The 19,535-nt window shown below is 35.8% G+C and overlaps 4 protein-coding genes and 1 pseudogene across 4 annotated transcripts; all 5 read right to left on the bottom strand.

Moving 5' to 3' along the window:
• Positions 1 to 834: 834 nt before the first annotated feature.
• LOC18023526 (protein ALWAYS EARLY 3) lies at positions 835 to 9,805 on the bottom strand. The gene is made up of 20 exons (XM_006406207.2): positions 9,537 to 9,805; positions 8,811 to 8,934; positions 8,320 to 8,418; positions 8,049 to 8,111; positions 7,885 to 7,962; positions 7,302 to 7,482; positions 6,628 to 6,887; positions 6,089 to 6,428; positions 5,499 to 5,576; positions 5,142 to 5,356; positions 4,991 to 5,047; positions 4,528 to 4,782; positions 4,206 to 4,384; positions 3,847 to 4,129; positions 3,275 to 3,496; positions 2,624 to 2,782; positions 2,079 to 2,222; positions 1,773 to 1,985; positions 1,363 to 1,632; positions 835 to 1,108 (listed from the first exon to the last, which is right to left on the bottom strand). The coding sequence occupies exons 2-20, from the start codon at positions 8,913 to 8,915 to the stop codon at positions 944 to 946; spliced, it is 3,366 nt and encodes a 1,121-aa protein (XP_006406270.1). The 5' UTR covers positions 8,916 to 8,934; positions 9,537 to 9,805; the 3' UTR covers positions 835 to 943.
• Positions 9,806 to 10,139: 334 nt separating this feature from the next.
• On the bottom strand, positions 10,140 to 11,670 carry LOC18023525 (probable serine/threonine-protein kinase PBL28). Its single transcript, XM_024159215.1, has 6 exons — positions 11,491 to 11,670; positions 11,252 to 11,384; positions 11,112 to 11,168; positions 10,876 to 11,027; positions 10,649 to 10,759; positions 10,140 to 10,544 (listed from the first exon to the last, which is right to left on the bottom strand). Exons 1-6 carry the CDS (start codon positions 11,668 to 11,670, stop codon positions 10,299 to 10,301), a joined length of 879 nt encoding a protein of 292 aa, XP_024014983.1. The 3' UTR covers positions 10,140 to 10,298.
• A 1,682-nt stretch (positions 11,671 to 13,352) lies between these two features.
• On the bottom strand, positions 13,353 to 15,487 carry LOC112089002. Its single transcript, XM_024159815.1, has 5 exons — positions 15,242 to 15,487; positions 15,046 to 15,132; positions 14,787 to 14,840; positions 14,459 to 14,671; positions 13,353 to 14,333 (listed from the first exon to the last, which is right to left on the bottom strand). The coding sequence occupies exons 1-5, from the start codon at positions 15,273 to 15,275 to the stop codon at positions 14,059 to 14,061; spliced, it is 663 nt and encodes a 220-aa protein (XP_024015583.1). The 5' UTR covers positions 15,276 to 15,487; the 3' UTR covers positions 13,353 to 14,058.
• Positions 13,494 to 13,773, bottom strand: LOC112089003 (annotated as a pseudogene).
• Positions 15,488 to 16,908: 1,421 nt separating the features above from the next.
• On the bottom strand, positions 16,909 to 17,551 carry LOC18023524 (monothiol glutaredoxin-S10). Its single transcript, XM_006406205.2, has one exon. The coding sequence runs from the start codon at positions 17,463 to 17,465 to the stop codon at positions 17,157 to 17,159; it is 309 nt and encodes a 102-aa protein (XP_006406268.1). The 5' UTR covers positions 17,466 to 17,551; the 3' UTR covers positions 16,909 to 17,156.
• Between the last annotated feature and the right edge of the window lie 1,984 nt (positions 17,552 to 19,535).

Here is a 19,535-nt window from a genome sequence, read left to right as displayed (position 1 = left end):
TAAAATTCGTATAAATAGGGAAGAATTTTATTCATTCGAGGCATCCGCAAATCAACAGCAGAGAGACCTTTTAAAAATTCTGAGATCGCCAACTTTATTTCAAGTTCTCTATTTGTTAACAAGGTCGTCGAAACTACGACGACCTTAACTCAACTTGTATTTTTCTGAACTATCTACTAATAAAAACGAGACTTTCAATTCGAATATTACTGTTTTACCCCTTAGTGTGATATTACATATCAACAGCACCTGCACCCAATTTTTTACCATAGCATACGGTTAATTAAAGTTTTTTCGTTTTGTATTATCAGGTATGTGTATAAACCGAAATGAACACTTCTAATTCATTTAAAACCAAAAAAAAATCTTCGATGATTTGTTGTCGATAAAGACAAAACCCAAAGTCGACTTTATCTAACCCCACAATACGGCTTGACCAATTTACTACCACACCAGATTCGGAATCTGACTGAGCCAAACCAAAACAAACATATTCTATCCGAATTGGGACACAATGGAACCGGCTGGAACAATCGACAAGTCTATCTAGTCAGGGATATGCTTGCAGTCCAGCCAAGTATTGTCTATATATTGTTGAATTGTTTAAGCCACATACAAAATAATTTTAAGCATTTTTCCATAATAAAAATCATAATAATGGAACTAATTTAAACACGGGAAGGAATGAAACTAGTTAGTACCTTATAAGACAATGACAATGGACCGTGATGATGAAGCCCCGTCTAATAATTTATTGTTACATACTGTATATACTTAAAAAAAAAATGAAATTGAGGAAGTTTCGTGAGTCTAACACTCCAAATAATTGAGGTATATATATAAAGAGATTTTTCTATAAGAAGAATGGATTTTACAAGAGAAACAAGCATCATGAAGAGACAAGAGAGAGAGAGGGTTAAGTCTTGGTTTTAGGATTCTTACTTTAGGAGGGTACGAGGGCTAAAATCTGGTTTCTGATGATTCCCATGCACTTCTGAATCTCTGTATAAATAGGAAGGTTCTGGGAGCAGCAAGGCTGTAAACTGGCCACTGCCGAGTCTAGAACCTGGGCCACTTCACTTGGTGGGAATTGCCTCTCTGTACATCTCTGCATCGTGTTTTTTTTTCACACAAGGTTTCTGTGTCAGTATCACAAACTGTGAATGAAATAAGAACACAACACAATATAACTAATGCAGCTACTACAGAGTGAGAGGAGAAGGAAATCAGCACCAAAGGCTTAACTTTCTCTAATGTCTAAAACTGTATGAAGAGAGAAGTCAAGCCTAATAATGTATTTGCGTAAATGTGCAGATAGGTCTCAGCAGGAAATTTACTGAATGGGGTTTTAAGCTTTTTCACCTGAATCATGAGCAATGTAGCCATACAGCGTGAAACAAGTTCAGACGGAATTTGCAGCTCCTTTTGTTCTGGTGGGTTTGCGTCGGATGTATCGGCATGAGTTGAGCTAGGCGGATTTGGTGTAGAGGGAAGACGCTGATCCTGAGCAGCTTGCGTTTGCTGGACTGATGACCCTTCTGTTTGATCTACTGAAAGCTGATTATTAACAAAATCAATGGCTTCTTCAATATTTACACCATTGTTTTCATCTTTCCTTAGTAACGCCAATGCCTGCAACAGATACAGAGACAAAACCGTTAAGTTGGTTAGACCTTTAGAGTAACAACTAAGGATGAGAATATAATCAAGTAAGAAGCTTTTTCATATGTAGATCCCAAATATAGAAACAGACCAACTCGTTATACACACACCTGTACAGCCCTGTACACCATTTTCCGTGCTTTTATTCTGGAACTGTCAACAATCTCAGACACATGGAACCCATTAGTATCAGATGCATTATTGTCTAAGTCCGTCAACTGACCATCAGGTTCCCCTGATTTGCTCATGCGTCTTATTGAAGTATATGGTACATTTTCCTGGTAAGTATTCCGTTGCCTCAAGCCAAGAAGTGCTAATGAAACCTGTGCATATTGAGACATAATATAAGAAACTTCAAGAGCTGTATGTAGTAAAGACAACAAGATGATTCTTATAGTTCTTTAATAAATTTTTGCCTGCTCATTGATTTCGCTTAGCTGAAAGAGAACAGCTGCATATTGTTTCTTAAAAGATTCAGAATCCTTTAGGGCATGATGTCCATCTTTTTGACTTTCCACAACCTCATTGTTCATGCACTTTAGCTCCCTCAAAACTAGCTCCTGCGGCATTGTAGATTAACATTTACTTGAAATGGAAACCATAATGTCAAAAGAGCTAGAGAAACATGGAAGACATGGAGGAAACAATATGAAATGGGTCAATCAAAGTAACGTGTCAAACTCAAATTTTTACCAGTCCCTCTTTTGGTAATCTTTATGAATTCACGTTTCCATTTAGTCAATTTGAAACTACTTCTCTATCCAATCACATCCTCTTGCAATCTCTACTTATGGTGTGAAGGAACCAGTTTAATGCTAGCAAGAATGAAGCAATATCATGAAATATGGAAAGAGACAGAAAAAGCAAACCGACCATAGAAAAAAGTGTTATAGTGAAGAAGATTAAGAGCAAACACACATCACAAATGTATAGAAGGCGTAAAAATTACAACTGATCGAACCTTCTTGTCAAGCGCACGTGTTAGTTCAGAAAGAGCTTGGACATCAGCTTCTCTTGCATGGATATGTCCAATACTTGAAGGCTGAGAATTATACATTTGTAAATCAAGGGCCCCATCCACTACATGTTGAGCTTGTGGATCCGAACTTGAGATATCTACCTGTAAAATTAAGCATACTTGAATATAATTGAAAAATATCTATCATGGTTTAATTTAGCTGTAGCTAAGATGACTTTGGTCAAATACCAAACACATTGCAAGAGAAAGTGGATGCAAGTTACGAGGAGGAATAACATTAGCTACAGTAGTAGAGAGAGCTGTGATAAAACATTCACGTTATATTTGTATAAGATTGGTAAGAGATTTAAATTATCTAACTACCTCCATAGATGATTCTCCAGGATAGACTGATGCTTTGTTCTATTATTGGTCAAAGACTTCAGACAAAGAAACCCTAATGGATTGAATACCTTAGATGGAAACCCATCTATATTTAAGAAACCAGTAAACACAAAGAGAGTCTTAACTCCTTGATGTATATAACTACTAAATCAGTTCTTCCAGGTATGCAGAAAAATGAAACTCGACAAAATAATATAGCATATACAAAAGTTTAATATGAGACCTGGCATGATGGTAAGATATACCAACCTTTTCCTCCTTTAGTGAATTGCTAACGTTATAGATTGGCGAGTTTAAGGGATGGCCTGTGTCGCACGAAAGTTTTAGGTATCCTTCCGGCATGTTTTCCTGTACCCGGTCGTGCATTTTCTCCTCACTGGGATTCTGAATGTCATAAGTCGAGAGAGCATAGTGCCTTGCAAGTGATGCTGGCATGTTTTCTAAAGGATTCAGTGGCATGCATTCGGTATCCTTCACCAAAAGAAAAATTTCAATGTTATCTTAAGTTATCAACATTTAAATTCGTTCTCACTCTCGAGTTATGAATTATCAAAATTGTTACTTAGTGCTTTTGTCGAAAACCCCGTGAAGTATGCACCAGATAAATTGATCAACAATTAAGTGCTAAAGTACTGTTGTAGAAGTTCAGTAGCGATTCTATTTACCAAACCTATTCGAGACTTTGGTCATATTCAAAAATTTGCAGTCAACTGCGAGGATTAATTTATTTATGTATTCGGATCATATTCACAGGGATTCGTCATGTAAAAAAATCCAGATTCTACAAATGCCAGAAAAAGTTGCAGTGCCAGGAAGAGTACCTTAACAAATTCCACCCCTAGTTCAGGGTGGTCAAATTGAATCCGGTACCTACAGTGATCAACAGTTAGGACACTGCCGTCATGAGACTCTCTGGACATTGGATGCACGGAAATGACTCTCTGTGAAACATTTAGAGGCCGAGCCAGATCCATCGGAAGTCCTTCCCTCGTGCCCGTGTTTAGTTCATCATAATGTTTTCGTACAGAATCCCTGTATAGGTATAGCTTTTCTTTTTCCTCCTTCAGAAACTGTGCAGAAAAACGCCTCGGTTTCCCAAGAGAACTGCACCAACAAAGTCTGTAAGGAAACAAGCATATAGAAAATAAGTAGAAAATTAACTGCATATTAATAGTGATACCTCCTTATGACACCCCATTCAACGCGAGTTAACCTAGGAACATGACCCAACCCTACATGATCCAAGTACTCAACAAACTCTTGTCTGGCAAACCATGGGTAGTCAATTGCACTGTAAAACCACTCAAAAAAACACCATCTTCGTGCTCGGAAACTAGATATGCAATGCGAAAACTTCTCCTGTAGATAAAAAGTATATGGTAGGACATATAATCAGGAACGCAACAAACTAAATTCCATTTTAAAATTAGTGATCTTAAGATTAACTGATATCATTGGCGCTTCTTTATCAATAGAGTCTTATTATCAGAACTTTCACTCACCAGAATCTCAGAACTCTTCACGTCATCAATAGTTAGAGGTTTCTCAGTTACTATCTTTCTTCTGCTCCTAACTTTAGTTGTCAAGTTAACTTGTTTCTTTGTGACTGTAGTTGGTGGAGCTGACTCATCTTCTTCTACTATGTTGTTACTTGAAGAAGTATGATCCGGGGGTTTGAGAGACTTCTTTTCGTGTGTGTTTCGAGTACTTGTGGACCGTTTACCTCTCCCAACAGGCTTATTTCCCTCACCTATTCCCTACAACATTACAATCAGTCTTAAGATAAAAAGCTACAAACGAAATTCCACGAAGAAACACAAACCTGAAATATTTAATAATTTGGTTGTCAAAGATATAATACATTCCAAAGAGTACACAAATGAGATCATTCCACAGAGCACATAGATAAGCACAGTACGTTATATTGTCTAATTGGAAGAGTAATGTAGTAAAGCAGACACCTACCTTGTTTTTAGGAGGCTCAATGACTTCTGAAATTGCAGCAAGCTCATCTTTAGGAACCTGCAGGAAGAAAACAGCTTCAACATAGTCATGAATTCTGAAAACAGAACAGTAAAACCAAGTCTGTCTTTGTTAAATATATAGCTTATCTTACTTTAGCTGGTGATGTCTTCAGCCGTCCCTTTCGGATTACAGAGCTACTTGGACTCTTTCTCTCGGCTTCATTATCACAAATATCATTGCTGACGGATCTCCTCTGTTTGGGGTTTCGAAGGGAACCCCTTTTAGATATGGCTGCTGCATCAGTCCCTTTATAATCTGATACATACGCTTTTCCAGCTCTCTTTTCCTCAGCTTGAACAGATGACTCTGAATCAAACCAAAATTCAAAATTGAGAAAGTTAATAAACAATTAATTGCGTATCGGTTCTATGTATATGGCCAATAACATTAATCAGCTTAAGACACTAGGCTATGTACAACGCTTATAGGTCAAATATATGTATCCCACCAGTGTCCGTGGCAGTTTCAGGCATCATCAGCGATAGATCTGCCAGCGTCTGGAGAGCATCACATGCCGCGTCTTCATCTGCAGAGAGAATTTTACAGAGAAAAGAAGTTGAAGTGGCAACATTACCAGGCATATATGCAAATAATGGCAGTAATTATTAGCTTAAACGAATGTCAACATGAGTTGAATTTTTTTTTTTTTTTTAAAGTTAAGCAGCTTCTTAAGTTTATCATAGATAAGAAGAATCTTCAGGAAGAACGACTCCCTAAACCTCATTGTGAATTTGTTAAAATTTGGATTCCAAGCTCAGTAGCCAGCTAATATTAGATTACCAGAAATAGGCAGTTGTCAACGACATAGACAGAATTTAGAATCTTAAACTTGAAAAACACAAGATGGAGTGACCACCAAAACAGTAAGTCAGATTATGATTTTCCAACATGCTTCCATCTGATACGAGTATCAGCTGGTTGAGATGAAGTCTTAGGTGCTTTAAATAATGGAGAATTGATGTTTTTGTTATTTCTTTTACTCCTAATTTAATATGCATATAGGTAAATTTAACAGAGAAGTGACAGACTAGAACACACCTGCTGTAAAGAGACTTTTTTTACTTTTTCTCCTTGAACTTCTATATGTGAATTTTAAAGGCTTCCCATCCACTTCTGGTTCAAATTTCTCATCGAGGGTGCCTAAGCTTTGTGCTTCATCTGTACCACTGCCGGCTTCTTTTACATCATCTTCTTTAATGCCTAGTCTCCTCCTATAGTATTTTTTTCCTTTATCCATGGCACTAGAACCTTCTCCAGGCGTCATCTCATTTCTACCTCCTGAATTATCAGCTTCAGTGCTTCCCAAGCTTGGTTCACAGCGGGCATCTTCCATCTCAGTGGCACGAAGCTTGGCAATGGCCATGTCGATATCGGCACGCTGAATATCAAAATCTATCAGTCCCTATTTTATAAAACAGATCCTACTTAAGTAAAACAGTATAATTCCTTCTATTAATTGAGTCTGCAAAGGGACTATCATGTAGTGAATTATAAGCGTATACAAACAGTACAAAATTTGAGGACACAAGCTTCATGAAGCAAGTAAATGAATTATAAGCAACAGTAAAGGAAATTACCATTCTTTCACCCTGCTTATCAGGGGGGTAGATCTTTGCTTTTCTATTTGGTGTGTGGGAGTTTTTGGTAGAACCACCTCGTTGTGAAGCCTCAGTCAATGCTAATGCAATCTCATGTTCCATATCATCATCAGTATCATCCCCCTTCTGATTATGACACCTCTTAACAGGTGATAAATATCTTTCCCTAGTATCCTTCTCAGGGGTATATGAGATAGGAATTCTAGGAGTCCTTTTCCCAACAGCACGAGGCACAGTCTCTTGGCACATGCAGATTACGATTAAAAGAAAAGTTAGCAACCAATAGATGTTTTCCATTAGAGAGATAACTAATGAGCCAATAAAATTTTGGGGCGATAAATCTTTTTTCCCCACTTAGCTTATGTTGCATCTTCTCACGTAACTTTTTTTTTTCACAAATTTCTAGTGTACGTTATTGGCGCTAGTAAAAAAAAAAAAAAAAAGGAAAGAGCGGTTCTAGCTAAACTGATTCTGCGATGTATTTAAAAAAAAAGGTATGACATCAGATGGGCTGCAATAATTGAGAAAAAAAAAATTGAAAGTTTGCACCAAGCAAAGACTCATGCATATATAGGATTGTGTGTATGCAAGCAAAACTCATACTTGTAAATACGTGAACAGGTTTTGAGGCAAAGAGAAGCAGAGAACACTACCAGTACGTCTCTTCTTCAGTGATGGCAAGTAGCCTGAAGAGGACCTGAACTGCAAGCGGTCAGACAGACCCTCTAATCCTATAGAGGGATGATCTGAGGATTTCACTCTAGAGCGCTTAGGGGCTGACCTCAGAGTTTTAATACCTTCATTTCTTTCCTGCTCACTGTCACTTCCTCCATGCTGGAGGAGAGATAGACTCGTTACATAATAACATAAAGCAAACCAACCCCATACTACCAAACTGTTTTCCTATGAGACAGAACTGGAAATACTTTATTAACAAGGCTCAACAACTATCAACCTCACTCCACGTCCCCGAAAAAAAGACAAAGTCAGCTAGCTATCTTTCTGAGAAACGCATAAATTTTATTACAATGGAATACCCAAGAGTGTAAGAATCTGTCCTTCCTGAGCTAAACTATAACGCATACCTATGTAGACAAACTTTAACAAATCACGAGAATAAAGAAGCATAATTATTAGTTGGCAGATCTTCCATAGGAACTGGACCAAATGCGTGTAAGCTAGCAATAACAACGATACTGAAATCAAATAACTATTTGAGCGGTTTAAAGCTCTTACCAGAACAGAGTAGTGATCAGTCATCATCGCATTTAGGCCAACCACAGATGCAGTGCCTTCTGGAAGAGACAAGTAAGCCTAAAGTACAGATGGCATAATATAAGTTGAAAACTGTTTAGGCAGCGATCAAAAGACAAATCTAGGAAGGCGAACAGCAAGCTAACCTTATTCATAGTGTATAGAGCCTCTACCATATCTGCAGAACGGCTATGTACAAATGCAGCCACCTACAAACCATAGAGGATAAAACAATTATTCTTGGTTCTGAAAGCCAAAGTGATTATAAATATGATTTTACCATCCCCATAACATTACGGAAACTATGGCAATAGTTATTAGTTATTACCCTTCTTTTTGTATAATGGAATATTGTACAACAAATTAGACTCCAAATCTTAGATAATGTATGTTGTACGATTTGCTCATTGAACTAACCTTTTTCCATTCTTTTCCGAATTTGCGGTATCCTTCATAAAAGCGCTCTAACTCTTCCTTGCTCCACTGAGGACCTAACATATCCGACAGCTTCCTCTTCTGCATGTAAAGAGCACAATAAGATATGCTTGGAGACTAATGTAATTTTGTCGCAGAATAACAGCAAAAATCTGCTCGCACATTGGACACAAGAGTAAAACAATGTCTCCTCCTTGAAACAGGAAAAGAACAGAAACAACTACTTACAATAAAACTTTTGAGTGAATGCTGAAACCGAACTAAAAAAGGTTTATAAATTACTAGGACCGCTCAAGAAAACAGATATAGAGTAAACCCTTAAAAGTGTAGCAGACATTTACGTAAATGCGTAACCTTCTGCAACTAACTATGCAAAATTTCACAATCAAATCTCGGGATGAGCAATACAAGTATCAGAAAGCATATAACCTAAAGTGGAGGTCATCCACTTAGATATTAAGGAAACAGCTTACTCGTTGTTTGGCTTTGCTCATACTTTCTTCGTCTTTGCGAGGAGAAACAGCTTTACCACGGGAAGTTTTCTTGTATTTAGATTTCTTTGATCTTGAAGGCGCCATAGCTAAACTCTATTATTACCTGAACTTTCCCAAAACCAAAACAAAGTTAAGTTTTACCAAGATTCAAACCCAACATGCACAATAAGTCATAAGCTCGATATTTGATTAATGCACATTATTGAGTAATTGATAATCTCCAAGGAAAATGACTACTATTGCCACTCATGAAATTAAACTCTACATGCAAAACCCGATTGATACTATAGTTTCAACAGTACTTCCGCTCAATAGAGTATGAATCCCAGAAAAGGTTTAAGAATTAGCTTCCCCGAGATGGAAATTAATATCCTTAAGCAACTACATGAAGTTATACTGAAATTTGGGCGACTTCGAATCACACGACCTGATACCCACCAATTTGAGCTTCGAATTCAAATCGAAAGCTAAAAAAAATCAGTGCGTATAATCCCCAGAAAGAAAGAGAACGGAATTCTAAACTTATAGCTTCACACCTAATTCGAAGAATCATGTCCCCAATAGAAACGAAAACAATGCAAAAACGACGATTTGAGCTCGAAGATTTGAAAATTTCAAGAGGAGAAATGGAATCGGATATCGAACTGTCTATATAGCAAGAGAAAAAACAAAGAGAAGGGGAAAATGAAGATTGCAATAGCTTACCTACAAGAATCCAAAATCACTTTGAAGCCATCGACACGGCTTCGAGGGATGTAAAATTGAGGAAGACGCGAGAGATCGGTATGAACAGATCAGAGTTTGGGATTTTTCAGCGATCGATTAGATGAAAGGAGCGAATATGGAAGATGAAGAAGCAGCGAAGAAGAGATGAAAGAAATTTTTGGGGATATAACCGCGAAAACTTTAAAATAAAAAATGGAAATAGAAATCTGATAAATGTAAATTCGTTACAGTTTGTTCGATTTCCGATTTTTTGCAGTCTCTCTTTAGTTCGCTAAGCTTACAATAATTTGCGTTAGATGCAAATGTAATCCCGTTTAGAATATTGGATTTGGGGTTAACTCGGTTCAATCCGGGTACTTTAACCGAATCGGCTGCGGTTTAATCCGGTTTTAATACTGGTCTGTTTAGATAAACCGGATTTAATCCCTTTGTTTTCGTCTTCCTTTTCTATCCATCGTCTCGCTTCACCGGAGAAGAGAGCTTCTATTAGGTTTCCGACGAAGGATATTACTGGAATATTCGATAATCCGGATCCGATGAATGCGAATTCCGAAATTGGATTGTATGCAATCTCTTCTGAGTACGAGCTGATAAGTTTCAGATTGATCGTTGTTGCAAATTGCAAAAGTCTGGATTTTTCAGAATCTTATCTAGAGTTTTGAGATAATCTGAGACAAATCTGATTACCCAAAACAAACAGAAACAAAAAATGCTAGCTTGTTCTTGCTCTCACTCTAACTCTCACTCGTAAATTGTAAAAAGCTCGCTTCCTAGAGAAAACTTGGTCGAACCTTCTTCTTCACCGGTGAAATCGTTATTGTAAATCTTCTCGAGCTCCGTCACGACTTCCTCCATCTTTGGCCGTTCAATCGCCGGAAATTTCAAGCATTTCAGCATTATCTTCACAACACTGTTCAACGCTTCTCTTGTGAAAGTTCCATTCATTTTCTGATCCACAAATCTGTCTGAACAAATCCGAGGACCTAACTACACATATCACATCGAACCAATCGATTGTAATTACACAGAAAGTTTCGAGCTTTATGTATAGTGAAAGAGAAGAGAAGAAAAAGTTTCTTTTTTATCATTACCCATTGAATCATTTCGTCGTTTGATGTTAACGGTTTAGGCTCTTCACCGGTTATGAGCTCTAGGAGGAACAAACCAAAGCTATACACATCGCTGGTCTCATTGAAAGTCTCCTGGTTATCTAAACCAACCCTATAGGCAAAGATGAAATCAAATCTTTTAAGAGCAAAAATAAGTGAATGATGATAAAAACAGACTTATCAAGAGATAAATAAGTGAATCAATACACTGGATCATACACATTAGCTTCTTCTTTTCTCATCTCAAGCAATCTTGACAATCCCGAAACTTTCGCATTGAAGTCGGCATCGAGTAAAACTTTAGACATCTTGAATCTATTGTGTGTCAATGGAGGGTTTAAGCTATGCAAGTGTTGCAAACCTGCATTAAAGAACAAGAGTTAAAACCTATAAACAAAGTTAACATGACTTTTTAGATCATTCGTTTGATTAACATTTTATTTACCTTTAGCTGCTCCCAGAGCTATATATATCCTTTTCTTGAAGTTTAAGTCAATGGAGTCTATTAAATGATCAAGAGATTATCACATATGAATGAATTCAGACCGATGTTTAGGAAATCATTAAAATATGTACTTAACGTACCGTATAGATGATCTTGCATGTTACCGTTAGCCAAATACTCATAGATGAGCATTTGATGTCCGGTCTCGCAGCAGTAACCGAAAAGATTAACCAAATTACAATGTCGAATTTTAGACAGTTTAGTAACCTGACACTCACAAAAAAAACATATATTAATGTAATAGATGCATTGTTTTCCATTGACACACATTGGAAATGTTGTAATCAAAAAATTTAGTTTGTGTGTAGTGTGTACTAACCATAGCCATGAATCTACGATGAAGAGAATCTGGCATCCTTTTGATCGCCAGAATCCTGTCTCGGATAAGCCCAAGATAAACTGGGCCGAAGCTTCCATACCCAATAAGATTACTCTCCCCAAAATTGTTCGTTGCTTGCTTTATTTCCTCTAGCGAGAACTCAGTCAGGCTTTGTGACATCCCTTCTGAGAATCATAGTTGCAGTGAATTACATGAGAATCAAAATGTATTACACTCATGAATATGCTGTATTTAATGAACAAACCCAAGAGAACTTAATTTACATCTTTGTTTGCGTTCTTCTCTTTTTGACCCACGAGAACTTAACTACCAGACATAAATGTATATGTCACTAAGTGTGGTTATCATTTGAAGATTAGACTTACCAAGTCTTGCAATAACGGATGTATTGTTGTGGGAGTTACTGTCACAAACTTGATTTTTGCACAGTAGTGTTTTGTAGATCCTTTTTAACACGATCATAATAATCGCTATGATTGTAAATGCAGCAGCCGCGATGTATATAGCCATCAAGACGTTATGCTTCAACATCCAGGCTTTCACTGAGCTCAACATACTACACGACATATCAAATTTGGTGACAGTAGATAAATTTCACAGAGATCAGAAACACAGAATCAAAAGAAAAGAATTTGGATTTACATGATATATCATTCTCCACCATAAAATATTATCAAATTTTTTAAAAATCAATTTACACCACTTCACTTTGTAAAACACAATCATATAAAATCATCAAGTCGTATATAAGTTTCATGTACATACCTTTTTCATATACGTTCAGAAACAGAAGCTTTTATGATTATGTTGTAATAGATCTTTGTGGGATAAGATAATAGATAGAACAGAGATTCAGTGATATTTGTTGTTTCAGTGTTCTTCTATTTGCATGAATGGTAAACAACCTGTTTTACTACCTTTAAAGGAAACGTAATAATAAAAATTAAGTGACCAACTGGAGTATACCAGACCTTATCTAATTAATGTTTGTGGTGTAAAATAGACCAAATTTGTTTGAAAGACAAAATATAACAAATATGTTGATATAATAGATTCAATTATATTTGATTTAATTTTCAAATAAAATGACAAAATTATCCTTGTGATTATAAATTTTCATGGTAAATTACTTTAAAATGTTGCTATATGATTGTCGCAAACGGTTGACTAATATATTTATCAAATGAATATCTAACATCATAGATTTATTTATGCCATCAATTTATATTTTGTATGCGGTCAAATTATCTTGAACGATTGATTTATATCTTTTTCGGATGACTTCATCGTTTTCAACACTATAGACGTATTTATATTGTTGACTTATATTCTTATAGTAGATTTTATTTTAAGTCTGCACTAGATTATAATACGATTATCCATCACTAATTTAAATTATAGAAACAGTATATGTAGCGATAATGTATCTTATGTACTGAATTGGAAAATGTCTGGAATTAGGATAGTCATGAGCAAACTTTAAAATGACAACAAACTATTTATAAATGATTAACGATAAGCAAGTAGAGAGCAACAAATATTATTTTCTCCACTTAAATATTCTTATACAAATAGAACATATTCCCTCTCACGAAAATTCTCAAGGACCTTGTATAATCTTTTACGTTTTATTTTCCTTAAATATGGAAATCTCGTCCTTATCCATTTTCTCGAAGATTCATTGTTCAATATATTTTTGCTTATTATAATTATCAATTTAAGCATAGAAACATAAGAGTAAGAAGTAAAAAAATATTGCCATTTAAGCCTAATAAGTAATAACCAGATCATTCAACTTGAAAGTAAAGGAGAGATTTCTGTCCAAAAGGGGTCATAGTTAAATCATTAAACCAACCTCCACAAAGACATAAATAACACTCAAAATACAAAGTAAATACTTCACATATGCGCATAAAGTGGAGACATTTTCAAAAGTCAAAAGTAAATATCATAATATAAATTGATCAAGAACATATCCAGTACTATAGCCACAAAGCATCAGCTTCCTTGAGCAACATTTTCAATGACCCATCGAGATGAAGCCGTTCCTACAAATTTCCCTCCGACAAAAACCGCAGGAACCGGAGGGCTGCAGCCTAAATGGGCCAAGGCCCACTCTTAATGTCCTGATCGATTTCAGACAATCGCGGGGCTCACGCCTTGCTCGTAAAACAACCGTTTGATTGCATGAGACATGCAGCACGTACTCTTGCTGAATATCACCACTGCACTTTGTGACGCCAATCTTGCTACCACATCCATTTGTATAGTAATACTCTTTTGCTTTGTATGTATGTCTTTTACTCTATATATACACACATGTAATCTATATGAAGATATAGAGGTATCTTGGATTAATGATGGTGCAACGCTAATGGGGAGAATCTTATTTTTTTGGAAGTTGGATTGTGGATAAGAGAAGCAGCTGATAATTTACCCGGACTAATCCAGAAGAGTTTGCTGAGACTGTAAACTCTTCCAAAAATTTTTTTCATAATGAAGAGTTTGCTTGAAACTGTACGACATCAATGGCACATAACTTCATAGTCAGCCCAAAATTATTCCACGACCACCTCTGTTTCCACGACCACCTCTGTTTCCACGGCCAACTCTGTTTCCATGGCCACCTCTGTATTGTCGTTGTTGACAAGAACATGGGCGGATTACTTCCTTACCGAAACCTGAAAGGCTTTCACCTAATAGTTTTTCAAGCGGTTGTAAGACAACATTGAAACCGATCGCTTTCAAACTATTAACAAGCCTAGAGAACTTCTCGTCTTCTCCAAGGGTTTCTGAGAGTATCACCAACTTTTTGATACTCCCTGCAAAGACCAATATTTCAACTGACATATAATGAAGTCTCTCATACTTATTTCCTGTAATAGTTTAACACATCAATGGAGATCTCGACTATATATTAAAAGAGGGTCTACGTGAAAAAATTTACCTATGGGGAGGAAACCTATAGGCAAATATGGATTTATGACTTCTTCCGAGAAGGGAGGCTGTTCATTAGTGTACACACGGATCACCAACTGATCAAAACTATAGCTCTGTTTCATAAGAGCTGATTTGATATCAGCATAAATCACACAAGGATTGAGATCCTTAAGTTTCGAGACATCCTCGACGAGCCAGAACACACATAACTCCTCAATAGCTGCACGTTTTACCAAAAAACGGAGAGCGCATAAACAATTCCGAGCCGGGGAGAAAAAAAAAACAGATCATGAATAAAGAGAAAAAAAAAAATTCGAGGAAGACAAAGATCTTACAGTAATTATAGGGAACAGGATCGGACCTAATGAAACCATCGGAGACCCATGAAGCTGCAAGTTAACCCAAAATGGAGAGAGCGTAAACAAACACGAGCCGTGAAAAAAAAAAAAAAAAATCAGATCGTTGATAAAAAATTAAATCCATTCCATTAAAATTTTAATGTGACAGATGGACGATTAGATCCGATATTACAATATATATATATATATATATATATATATATACAAAGAATTTCGATGAAGACAGAGATCTTACGTTCAGGGTCAGGGAGAAAGGGTGTGTCGGGATACTCCTCGGAGGAGTCGGAATCCTCCTCGTTGACACATGCAGCTGCAAGTTTACCTAAAACGGAGAGGGCGTGTAAACAAACAAACATGAGTTATAAACCAAAAAAAATCAGATCTTGCACTTATCAAATAAGCCCAATCATTAAAATATGCACTTAACTTACCGTGTAGATGATCTCGCATGTTACCATTACCCATATACTCATATGACACAAAGTGTGATTATCATTTGAAGATTAGGCTTACCAAGTCTTGTAATAACGGATGTATTGTTGTGGGATTTACTGTCACAAACTTGATTTTTGCGCAGTAGTGTTTTGTAGATCCGTATTAACACGATCATAATAATTGCTATGATTGCAAACGTAGCAACCGCAAAGTATATAGCCATCAAGATGTTATGTTTCAACATCCAGGCTTTCATTGAGCTCAACATACTACACGACATATCAAATTTGGTGACAGTAGATAAATTTCACAGAGGTCAAAAGCTCAGAATTAAAAGAAAACAATTTAGATTTACATGATTATATCATTCTCCACCATGTGATATTATCAAATTTTTTAAAAATCAATTTACACCCTTTCACTCTCACTTTGTAAAAGACACTTATAAAATCATCAAGTCGTGAATAGGTTCATCACATACCTTTTTCATATACGTTCAGAAACAGAAGCTTTTATGATTATGTCGTAATAGATCTTTGTGGGATAAGATAATAGATAGAACAGAGATTCAGTGATATTTGTTGTTTCAGTGTTCTTCTATTTGCATGAATGGTAAAAGTAAACCAAACAAAACTGTTTTACTACCTCTAAAGGAAATAATGAAAATTAGTTGACCAACTGGAGTATACCAGACCTTGTCTAATTAATGATGTTTCTGGTGTAAAATAGACCAATTCTGTTTTAAAAAAAAGAACAAAATATACCAACTATAACAAAATATATTTTGAAAAACAATATAAAAAATATGTTGATATACTATATTCAATTATAATTAATTTAATCTTGAAATAAAATGACAACAAAATTATCCTTGTGATTATAATTTTCCATGGTTAATTATTTAAAAATGTTGCTATATAATTGTCGCAAACGGTTGACTAATATCCTTATCAAATGAGTGAATGACTATATAACATCATAGATTTGTTTATGCCATCAATTTATATTTTGTATGCGGTCAAATTATCTTTGAACGGTTGATTTATATATTTTTCGGATGACTTCATCGTTTTCAACACTATATACCAATTCATATTGCTGACTTATATTCTTTGTGGTAGATTTTATTCTAAGTATGCACTAGATATATTACGATTTGTCATTGCTAATTTAAAATTATTTAAGAAACAGTATATAACTATATAAGTAGCGATAATGTATCTTATGTACTGAATTGGAAAATGTCTGGAATTAGGATAGTCATGACTCATGAGCAAACTCTAAATGACAACAAAGTATTAATAAATGATTAACGATAAGCAAGTAGAGAGCACAGATATTATTTATTTTCTCCACCTATATATTCTTATACAAATAGGACATATTCCCTTCTCCCCCTTGTTTTTTTTGGTTCTCCTCACGAATATTCTCGAGGACCTTTACGTTTTATTTATCTTAAATATGGATATCTCATCCACATCCATTTTCTCGAAGATTCATTGGTTCAATATATTTTTGCATATTATAATTACCAATTTAAGTATATAAACGAAAGAGTAAGAAGTAAAAAATGATTGCCATTTAAGCCTAATAAGTAATAACCAAATAAATCAACTTGTAATTAGTGGGAATCAAAGGAGAGATCTCTGTCCAAAAGGGGGTCATAGTTAATCATTAAACCAACCTCCACAATACATAAATAACATTCAAAATACAAAGTATGACTCCCTTTTGGACAGAGATCTCTCCTAATTAATCGCGCATAAAGTGGAGACACTTTAATTAATCGCGCAAAATACAAAGTAGTTCTTCACATATGCTTTAATTAATCGCGCATAAAGTGGAGACACTTTCAAAGGTCAAAGTAAATATCATAATATATATAGATAGCAAGAACACATCCATTAAGTGCTATAGCCACAAAGCACCAGCTTCTTTGAGCAACCTTTTCAATGACCCATCGAGATGAAGAGTCATGACGGTATTAGCCGTTCCTACGAATTTTCCTCCGACAAAAACCGCAGGAACCGGAGGGCTGCAGCCTAACCGGGCCAAGGCCCACTCGATATCTTTACCATACATGTCCTGATCGATTTCAACAATTGCGGGGCTCACGCCTTGCTCGTAAAACAACCGTTTGATTGCATGAGACATGCAACACGTGCTCTTGCTGAATATCACCACTGCACTTTGTGACGCCAATCTTGCTACCACATCCATTTGTATAGTAATACTCTTTTGCTTTGTATGTATGTATTTTTCTTTGAGTCGCTTGGAAATTTTGTGTTGGTTGTTTGTTTTGGAGAGGTGAGTCTTGGCACTCTATATATACACACATGTGATATCTATGAAGATATATAGGTATCTTGGATTAATGATGGGGCAACGCTAAAGGGAGAATCTTATTTTTTGGAAGTTGGATTGTGGATAAGAGAAGCAGCTGATATGATTCTCGAGAGTTGACAAATGTGAGTAAGATAGTGTTAAGAGTATAGAGATTGGTTTGCATCTTGTAACTTGTGATGATGCATGAAGAGAAAAATTCCAATATTACGTGTTAAGGGAATGTCAACTTTGCATTGATTCTCATCGACAATAATTATTTTCATGTCGCAGAGCGATTCACGTCGATCGCCACTCATGTCAAGTGATGAACTATAGAGCAGCATCTATAGGACCATAGCTATTACTACATCAAAGTGCTAATTAACAAAACCCCAAAAACATGACCAAGTTAAATATATTTTTCCTTGAGTCTTGAGTCTTGAGCAGCATCAAAACTCTGTTTAATACCAAATTATATTTTCTTAATTAGACTCGAGAACCGATATATTACTCATGTATTTTTAGTCAACCTCTTTCTCTCTCGCATTTTACATAAGTATTCTCTTTATCTCATTCTCTCTAACTAGCTAGAAATAGATCAACATTAATGGTAGAACCCCGCAATCTTTTTATTATTAATCCGACAAAAATTTATCTAAATTTTCCTTTTCTGCTTTAGGATTCTTTTGACCAAGTCACATTGTTGTTTCAGGTGATAAAAATATTTTTAAAGGGGCATTGCTAGAGCGAACTGAAGAGTAACAGACCGTTACATTCCTCAGTTTGCTCTAGTTAGGTCTAGTGAGTTTTATTGGGTCATAGAGGTGTGCGGGAGGAGGGGGGGAGGCGAAACCCCGGTTTCCTTATTAGGCTAAATTTAAATTTTCTTTTATCTGATGGATTTGGAAGTCGGATTTTTGAGATTATAAATACAAGACTTAAAATTTGTAATTATTCACACAATTTTCTCTCGTTTATTACTTTCTTTGCATTGATTCACAACACACATATTCTAAATATTGAATTGAGAATCGAAACTTGCAGAAAAAATAACACTAATGTTTTCATGTTTCCATGCGTTTATTTCTTACTTGTATGAGATTTTTGTTTTTCGAGATGATCCACACTTTTACCATCCAACTAATTTTCTAAAATGAATATAGTCGTTGAGCAATCCACTTAGCAGATTTTCTAATGAAAAAACATAACACTGTTTTGGTTCACCAAATGAAAATAATTATAATTCCACTTTGAAAGGAATTGATCTTTTAAATAGATCTACAAAGCACTATATTTTTCAACAAGTGAGAAAACTTAGTCCACTCACATTAGACTTTTCTTCCAGTGAAAAACTATAGACCAAGTTTTTCTCCGAAAAAAAATGATCTTCTTTGAATTTTTACATTTTGTAAAAAAAACTTATTAAACACCTTATGTATCTATTTCAATGCATTGGACAGCTTACAAACAGCACAAACAAAAAAAAACACAGAAATGGCAAATATATGAGTTTGGGATAGTTATGATTTATATATGTCAAACATAAAATGACCCAAAAAAAAGTTTTAGGCATATTTAATACAAAAAAGGAGCAACAAAAACAGGGGAGGACAGAATTCTGTGGAGGGGGAAGAATGGAAAGTTCAGGGAGAAATTCTCGTCAAGCGAAACATGGCATCAGAGATACGGTTAGAGCGCATGAAGGTGAACTGGTATCAAGGTGTCTGGTTCAAGTTTGCCACACCTAAATACTCGTTCATCGCCTGGCTCGCTCACCACAACCGTCTTTCGACAGGAGATCATATGCTCCATTGGAGTAATTACTTGCCAGCTGCTACGTCGTGCATTTTCTGTCACCATCCCATTGAAACCAGAGAGCATCTCTTTTTCTCTTGTGGGTTCTCCTCTGTAATATGGTACCGGCTCGTACATGGTATTCTGGGATCCCGATATAGCACGGAATGG

The sequence above is a fragment of the Eutrema salsugineum genome, unplaced genomic scaffold (assembly GCF_000478725.1).
Source record: "Eutrema salsugineum unplaced genomic scaffold, Eutsalg1_0 scaffold_13, whole genome shotgun sequence".
Lineage (NCBI taxonomy): Eukaryota > Viridiplantae > Streptophyta > Magnoliopsida > Brassicales > Brassicaceae > Eutrema > Eutrema salsugineum.
This window is presented reverse-complemented; position numbering and strand designations above follow the sequence as displayed.

Coding starts and splice junctions, on each gene's coding strand:
- LOC18023524 (XM_006406205.2), bottom strand. CDS start 17,465: ATGGATGTGGTAGCAAGATTGGCGTCACAAAGTGCAGTGGTGATATTC.
- LOC112089002 (XM_024159815.1), bottom strand. CDS start 15,275: ATGGGTAATGGTAACATGCGAGATCATCTACACG. Junction 15,133..15,241: donor CATGCGAGATCATCTACACG/GTAAGTTAAGTG, acceptor TCTCCGTTTTAG/GTAAACTTGCAGCTGCATGT. Junction 14,672..14,786: donor TCCTGTTCCCTATAATTACT/GTAAGATCTTTG, acceptor TAAAACGTGCAG/CTATTGAGGAGTTATGTGTG.
- LOC18023525 (XM_024159215.1), bottom strand. CDS start 11,670: ATGTCACAAAGCCTGACTGAGTTCTCGCTAGAGGAAATAAAGCAAGCA. Junction 11,169..11,251: donor CATGCAAGATCATCTATACG/GTACGTTAAGTA, acceptor ATCATTTAATAG/ACTCCATTGACTTAAACTTC. Junction 10,545..10,648: donor ACGACGAAATGATTCAATGG/GTAATGATAAAA, acceptor TGATATGTGTAG/TTAGGTCCTCGGATTTGTTC.
- LOC18023526 (XM_006406207.2), bottom strand. CDS start 8,915: ATGGCGCCTTCAAGATCAAAGAAATCTAAATACAAGAAAACTTCCCGT. Junction 4,385..4,527: donor TGAAGAGTTCTGAGATTCTG/GTGAGTGAAAGT, acceptor TTTTATCTACAG/GAGAAGTTTTCGCATTGCAT. Junction 1,633..1,772: donor TGGTGTACAGGGCTGTACAG/GTGTGTGTATAA, acceptor TATCTGTTGCAG/GCATTGGCGTTACTAAGGAA.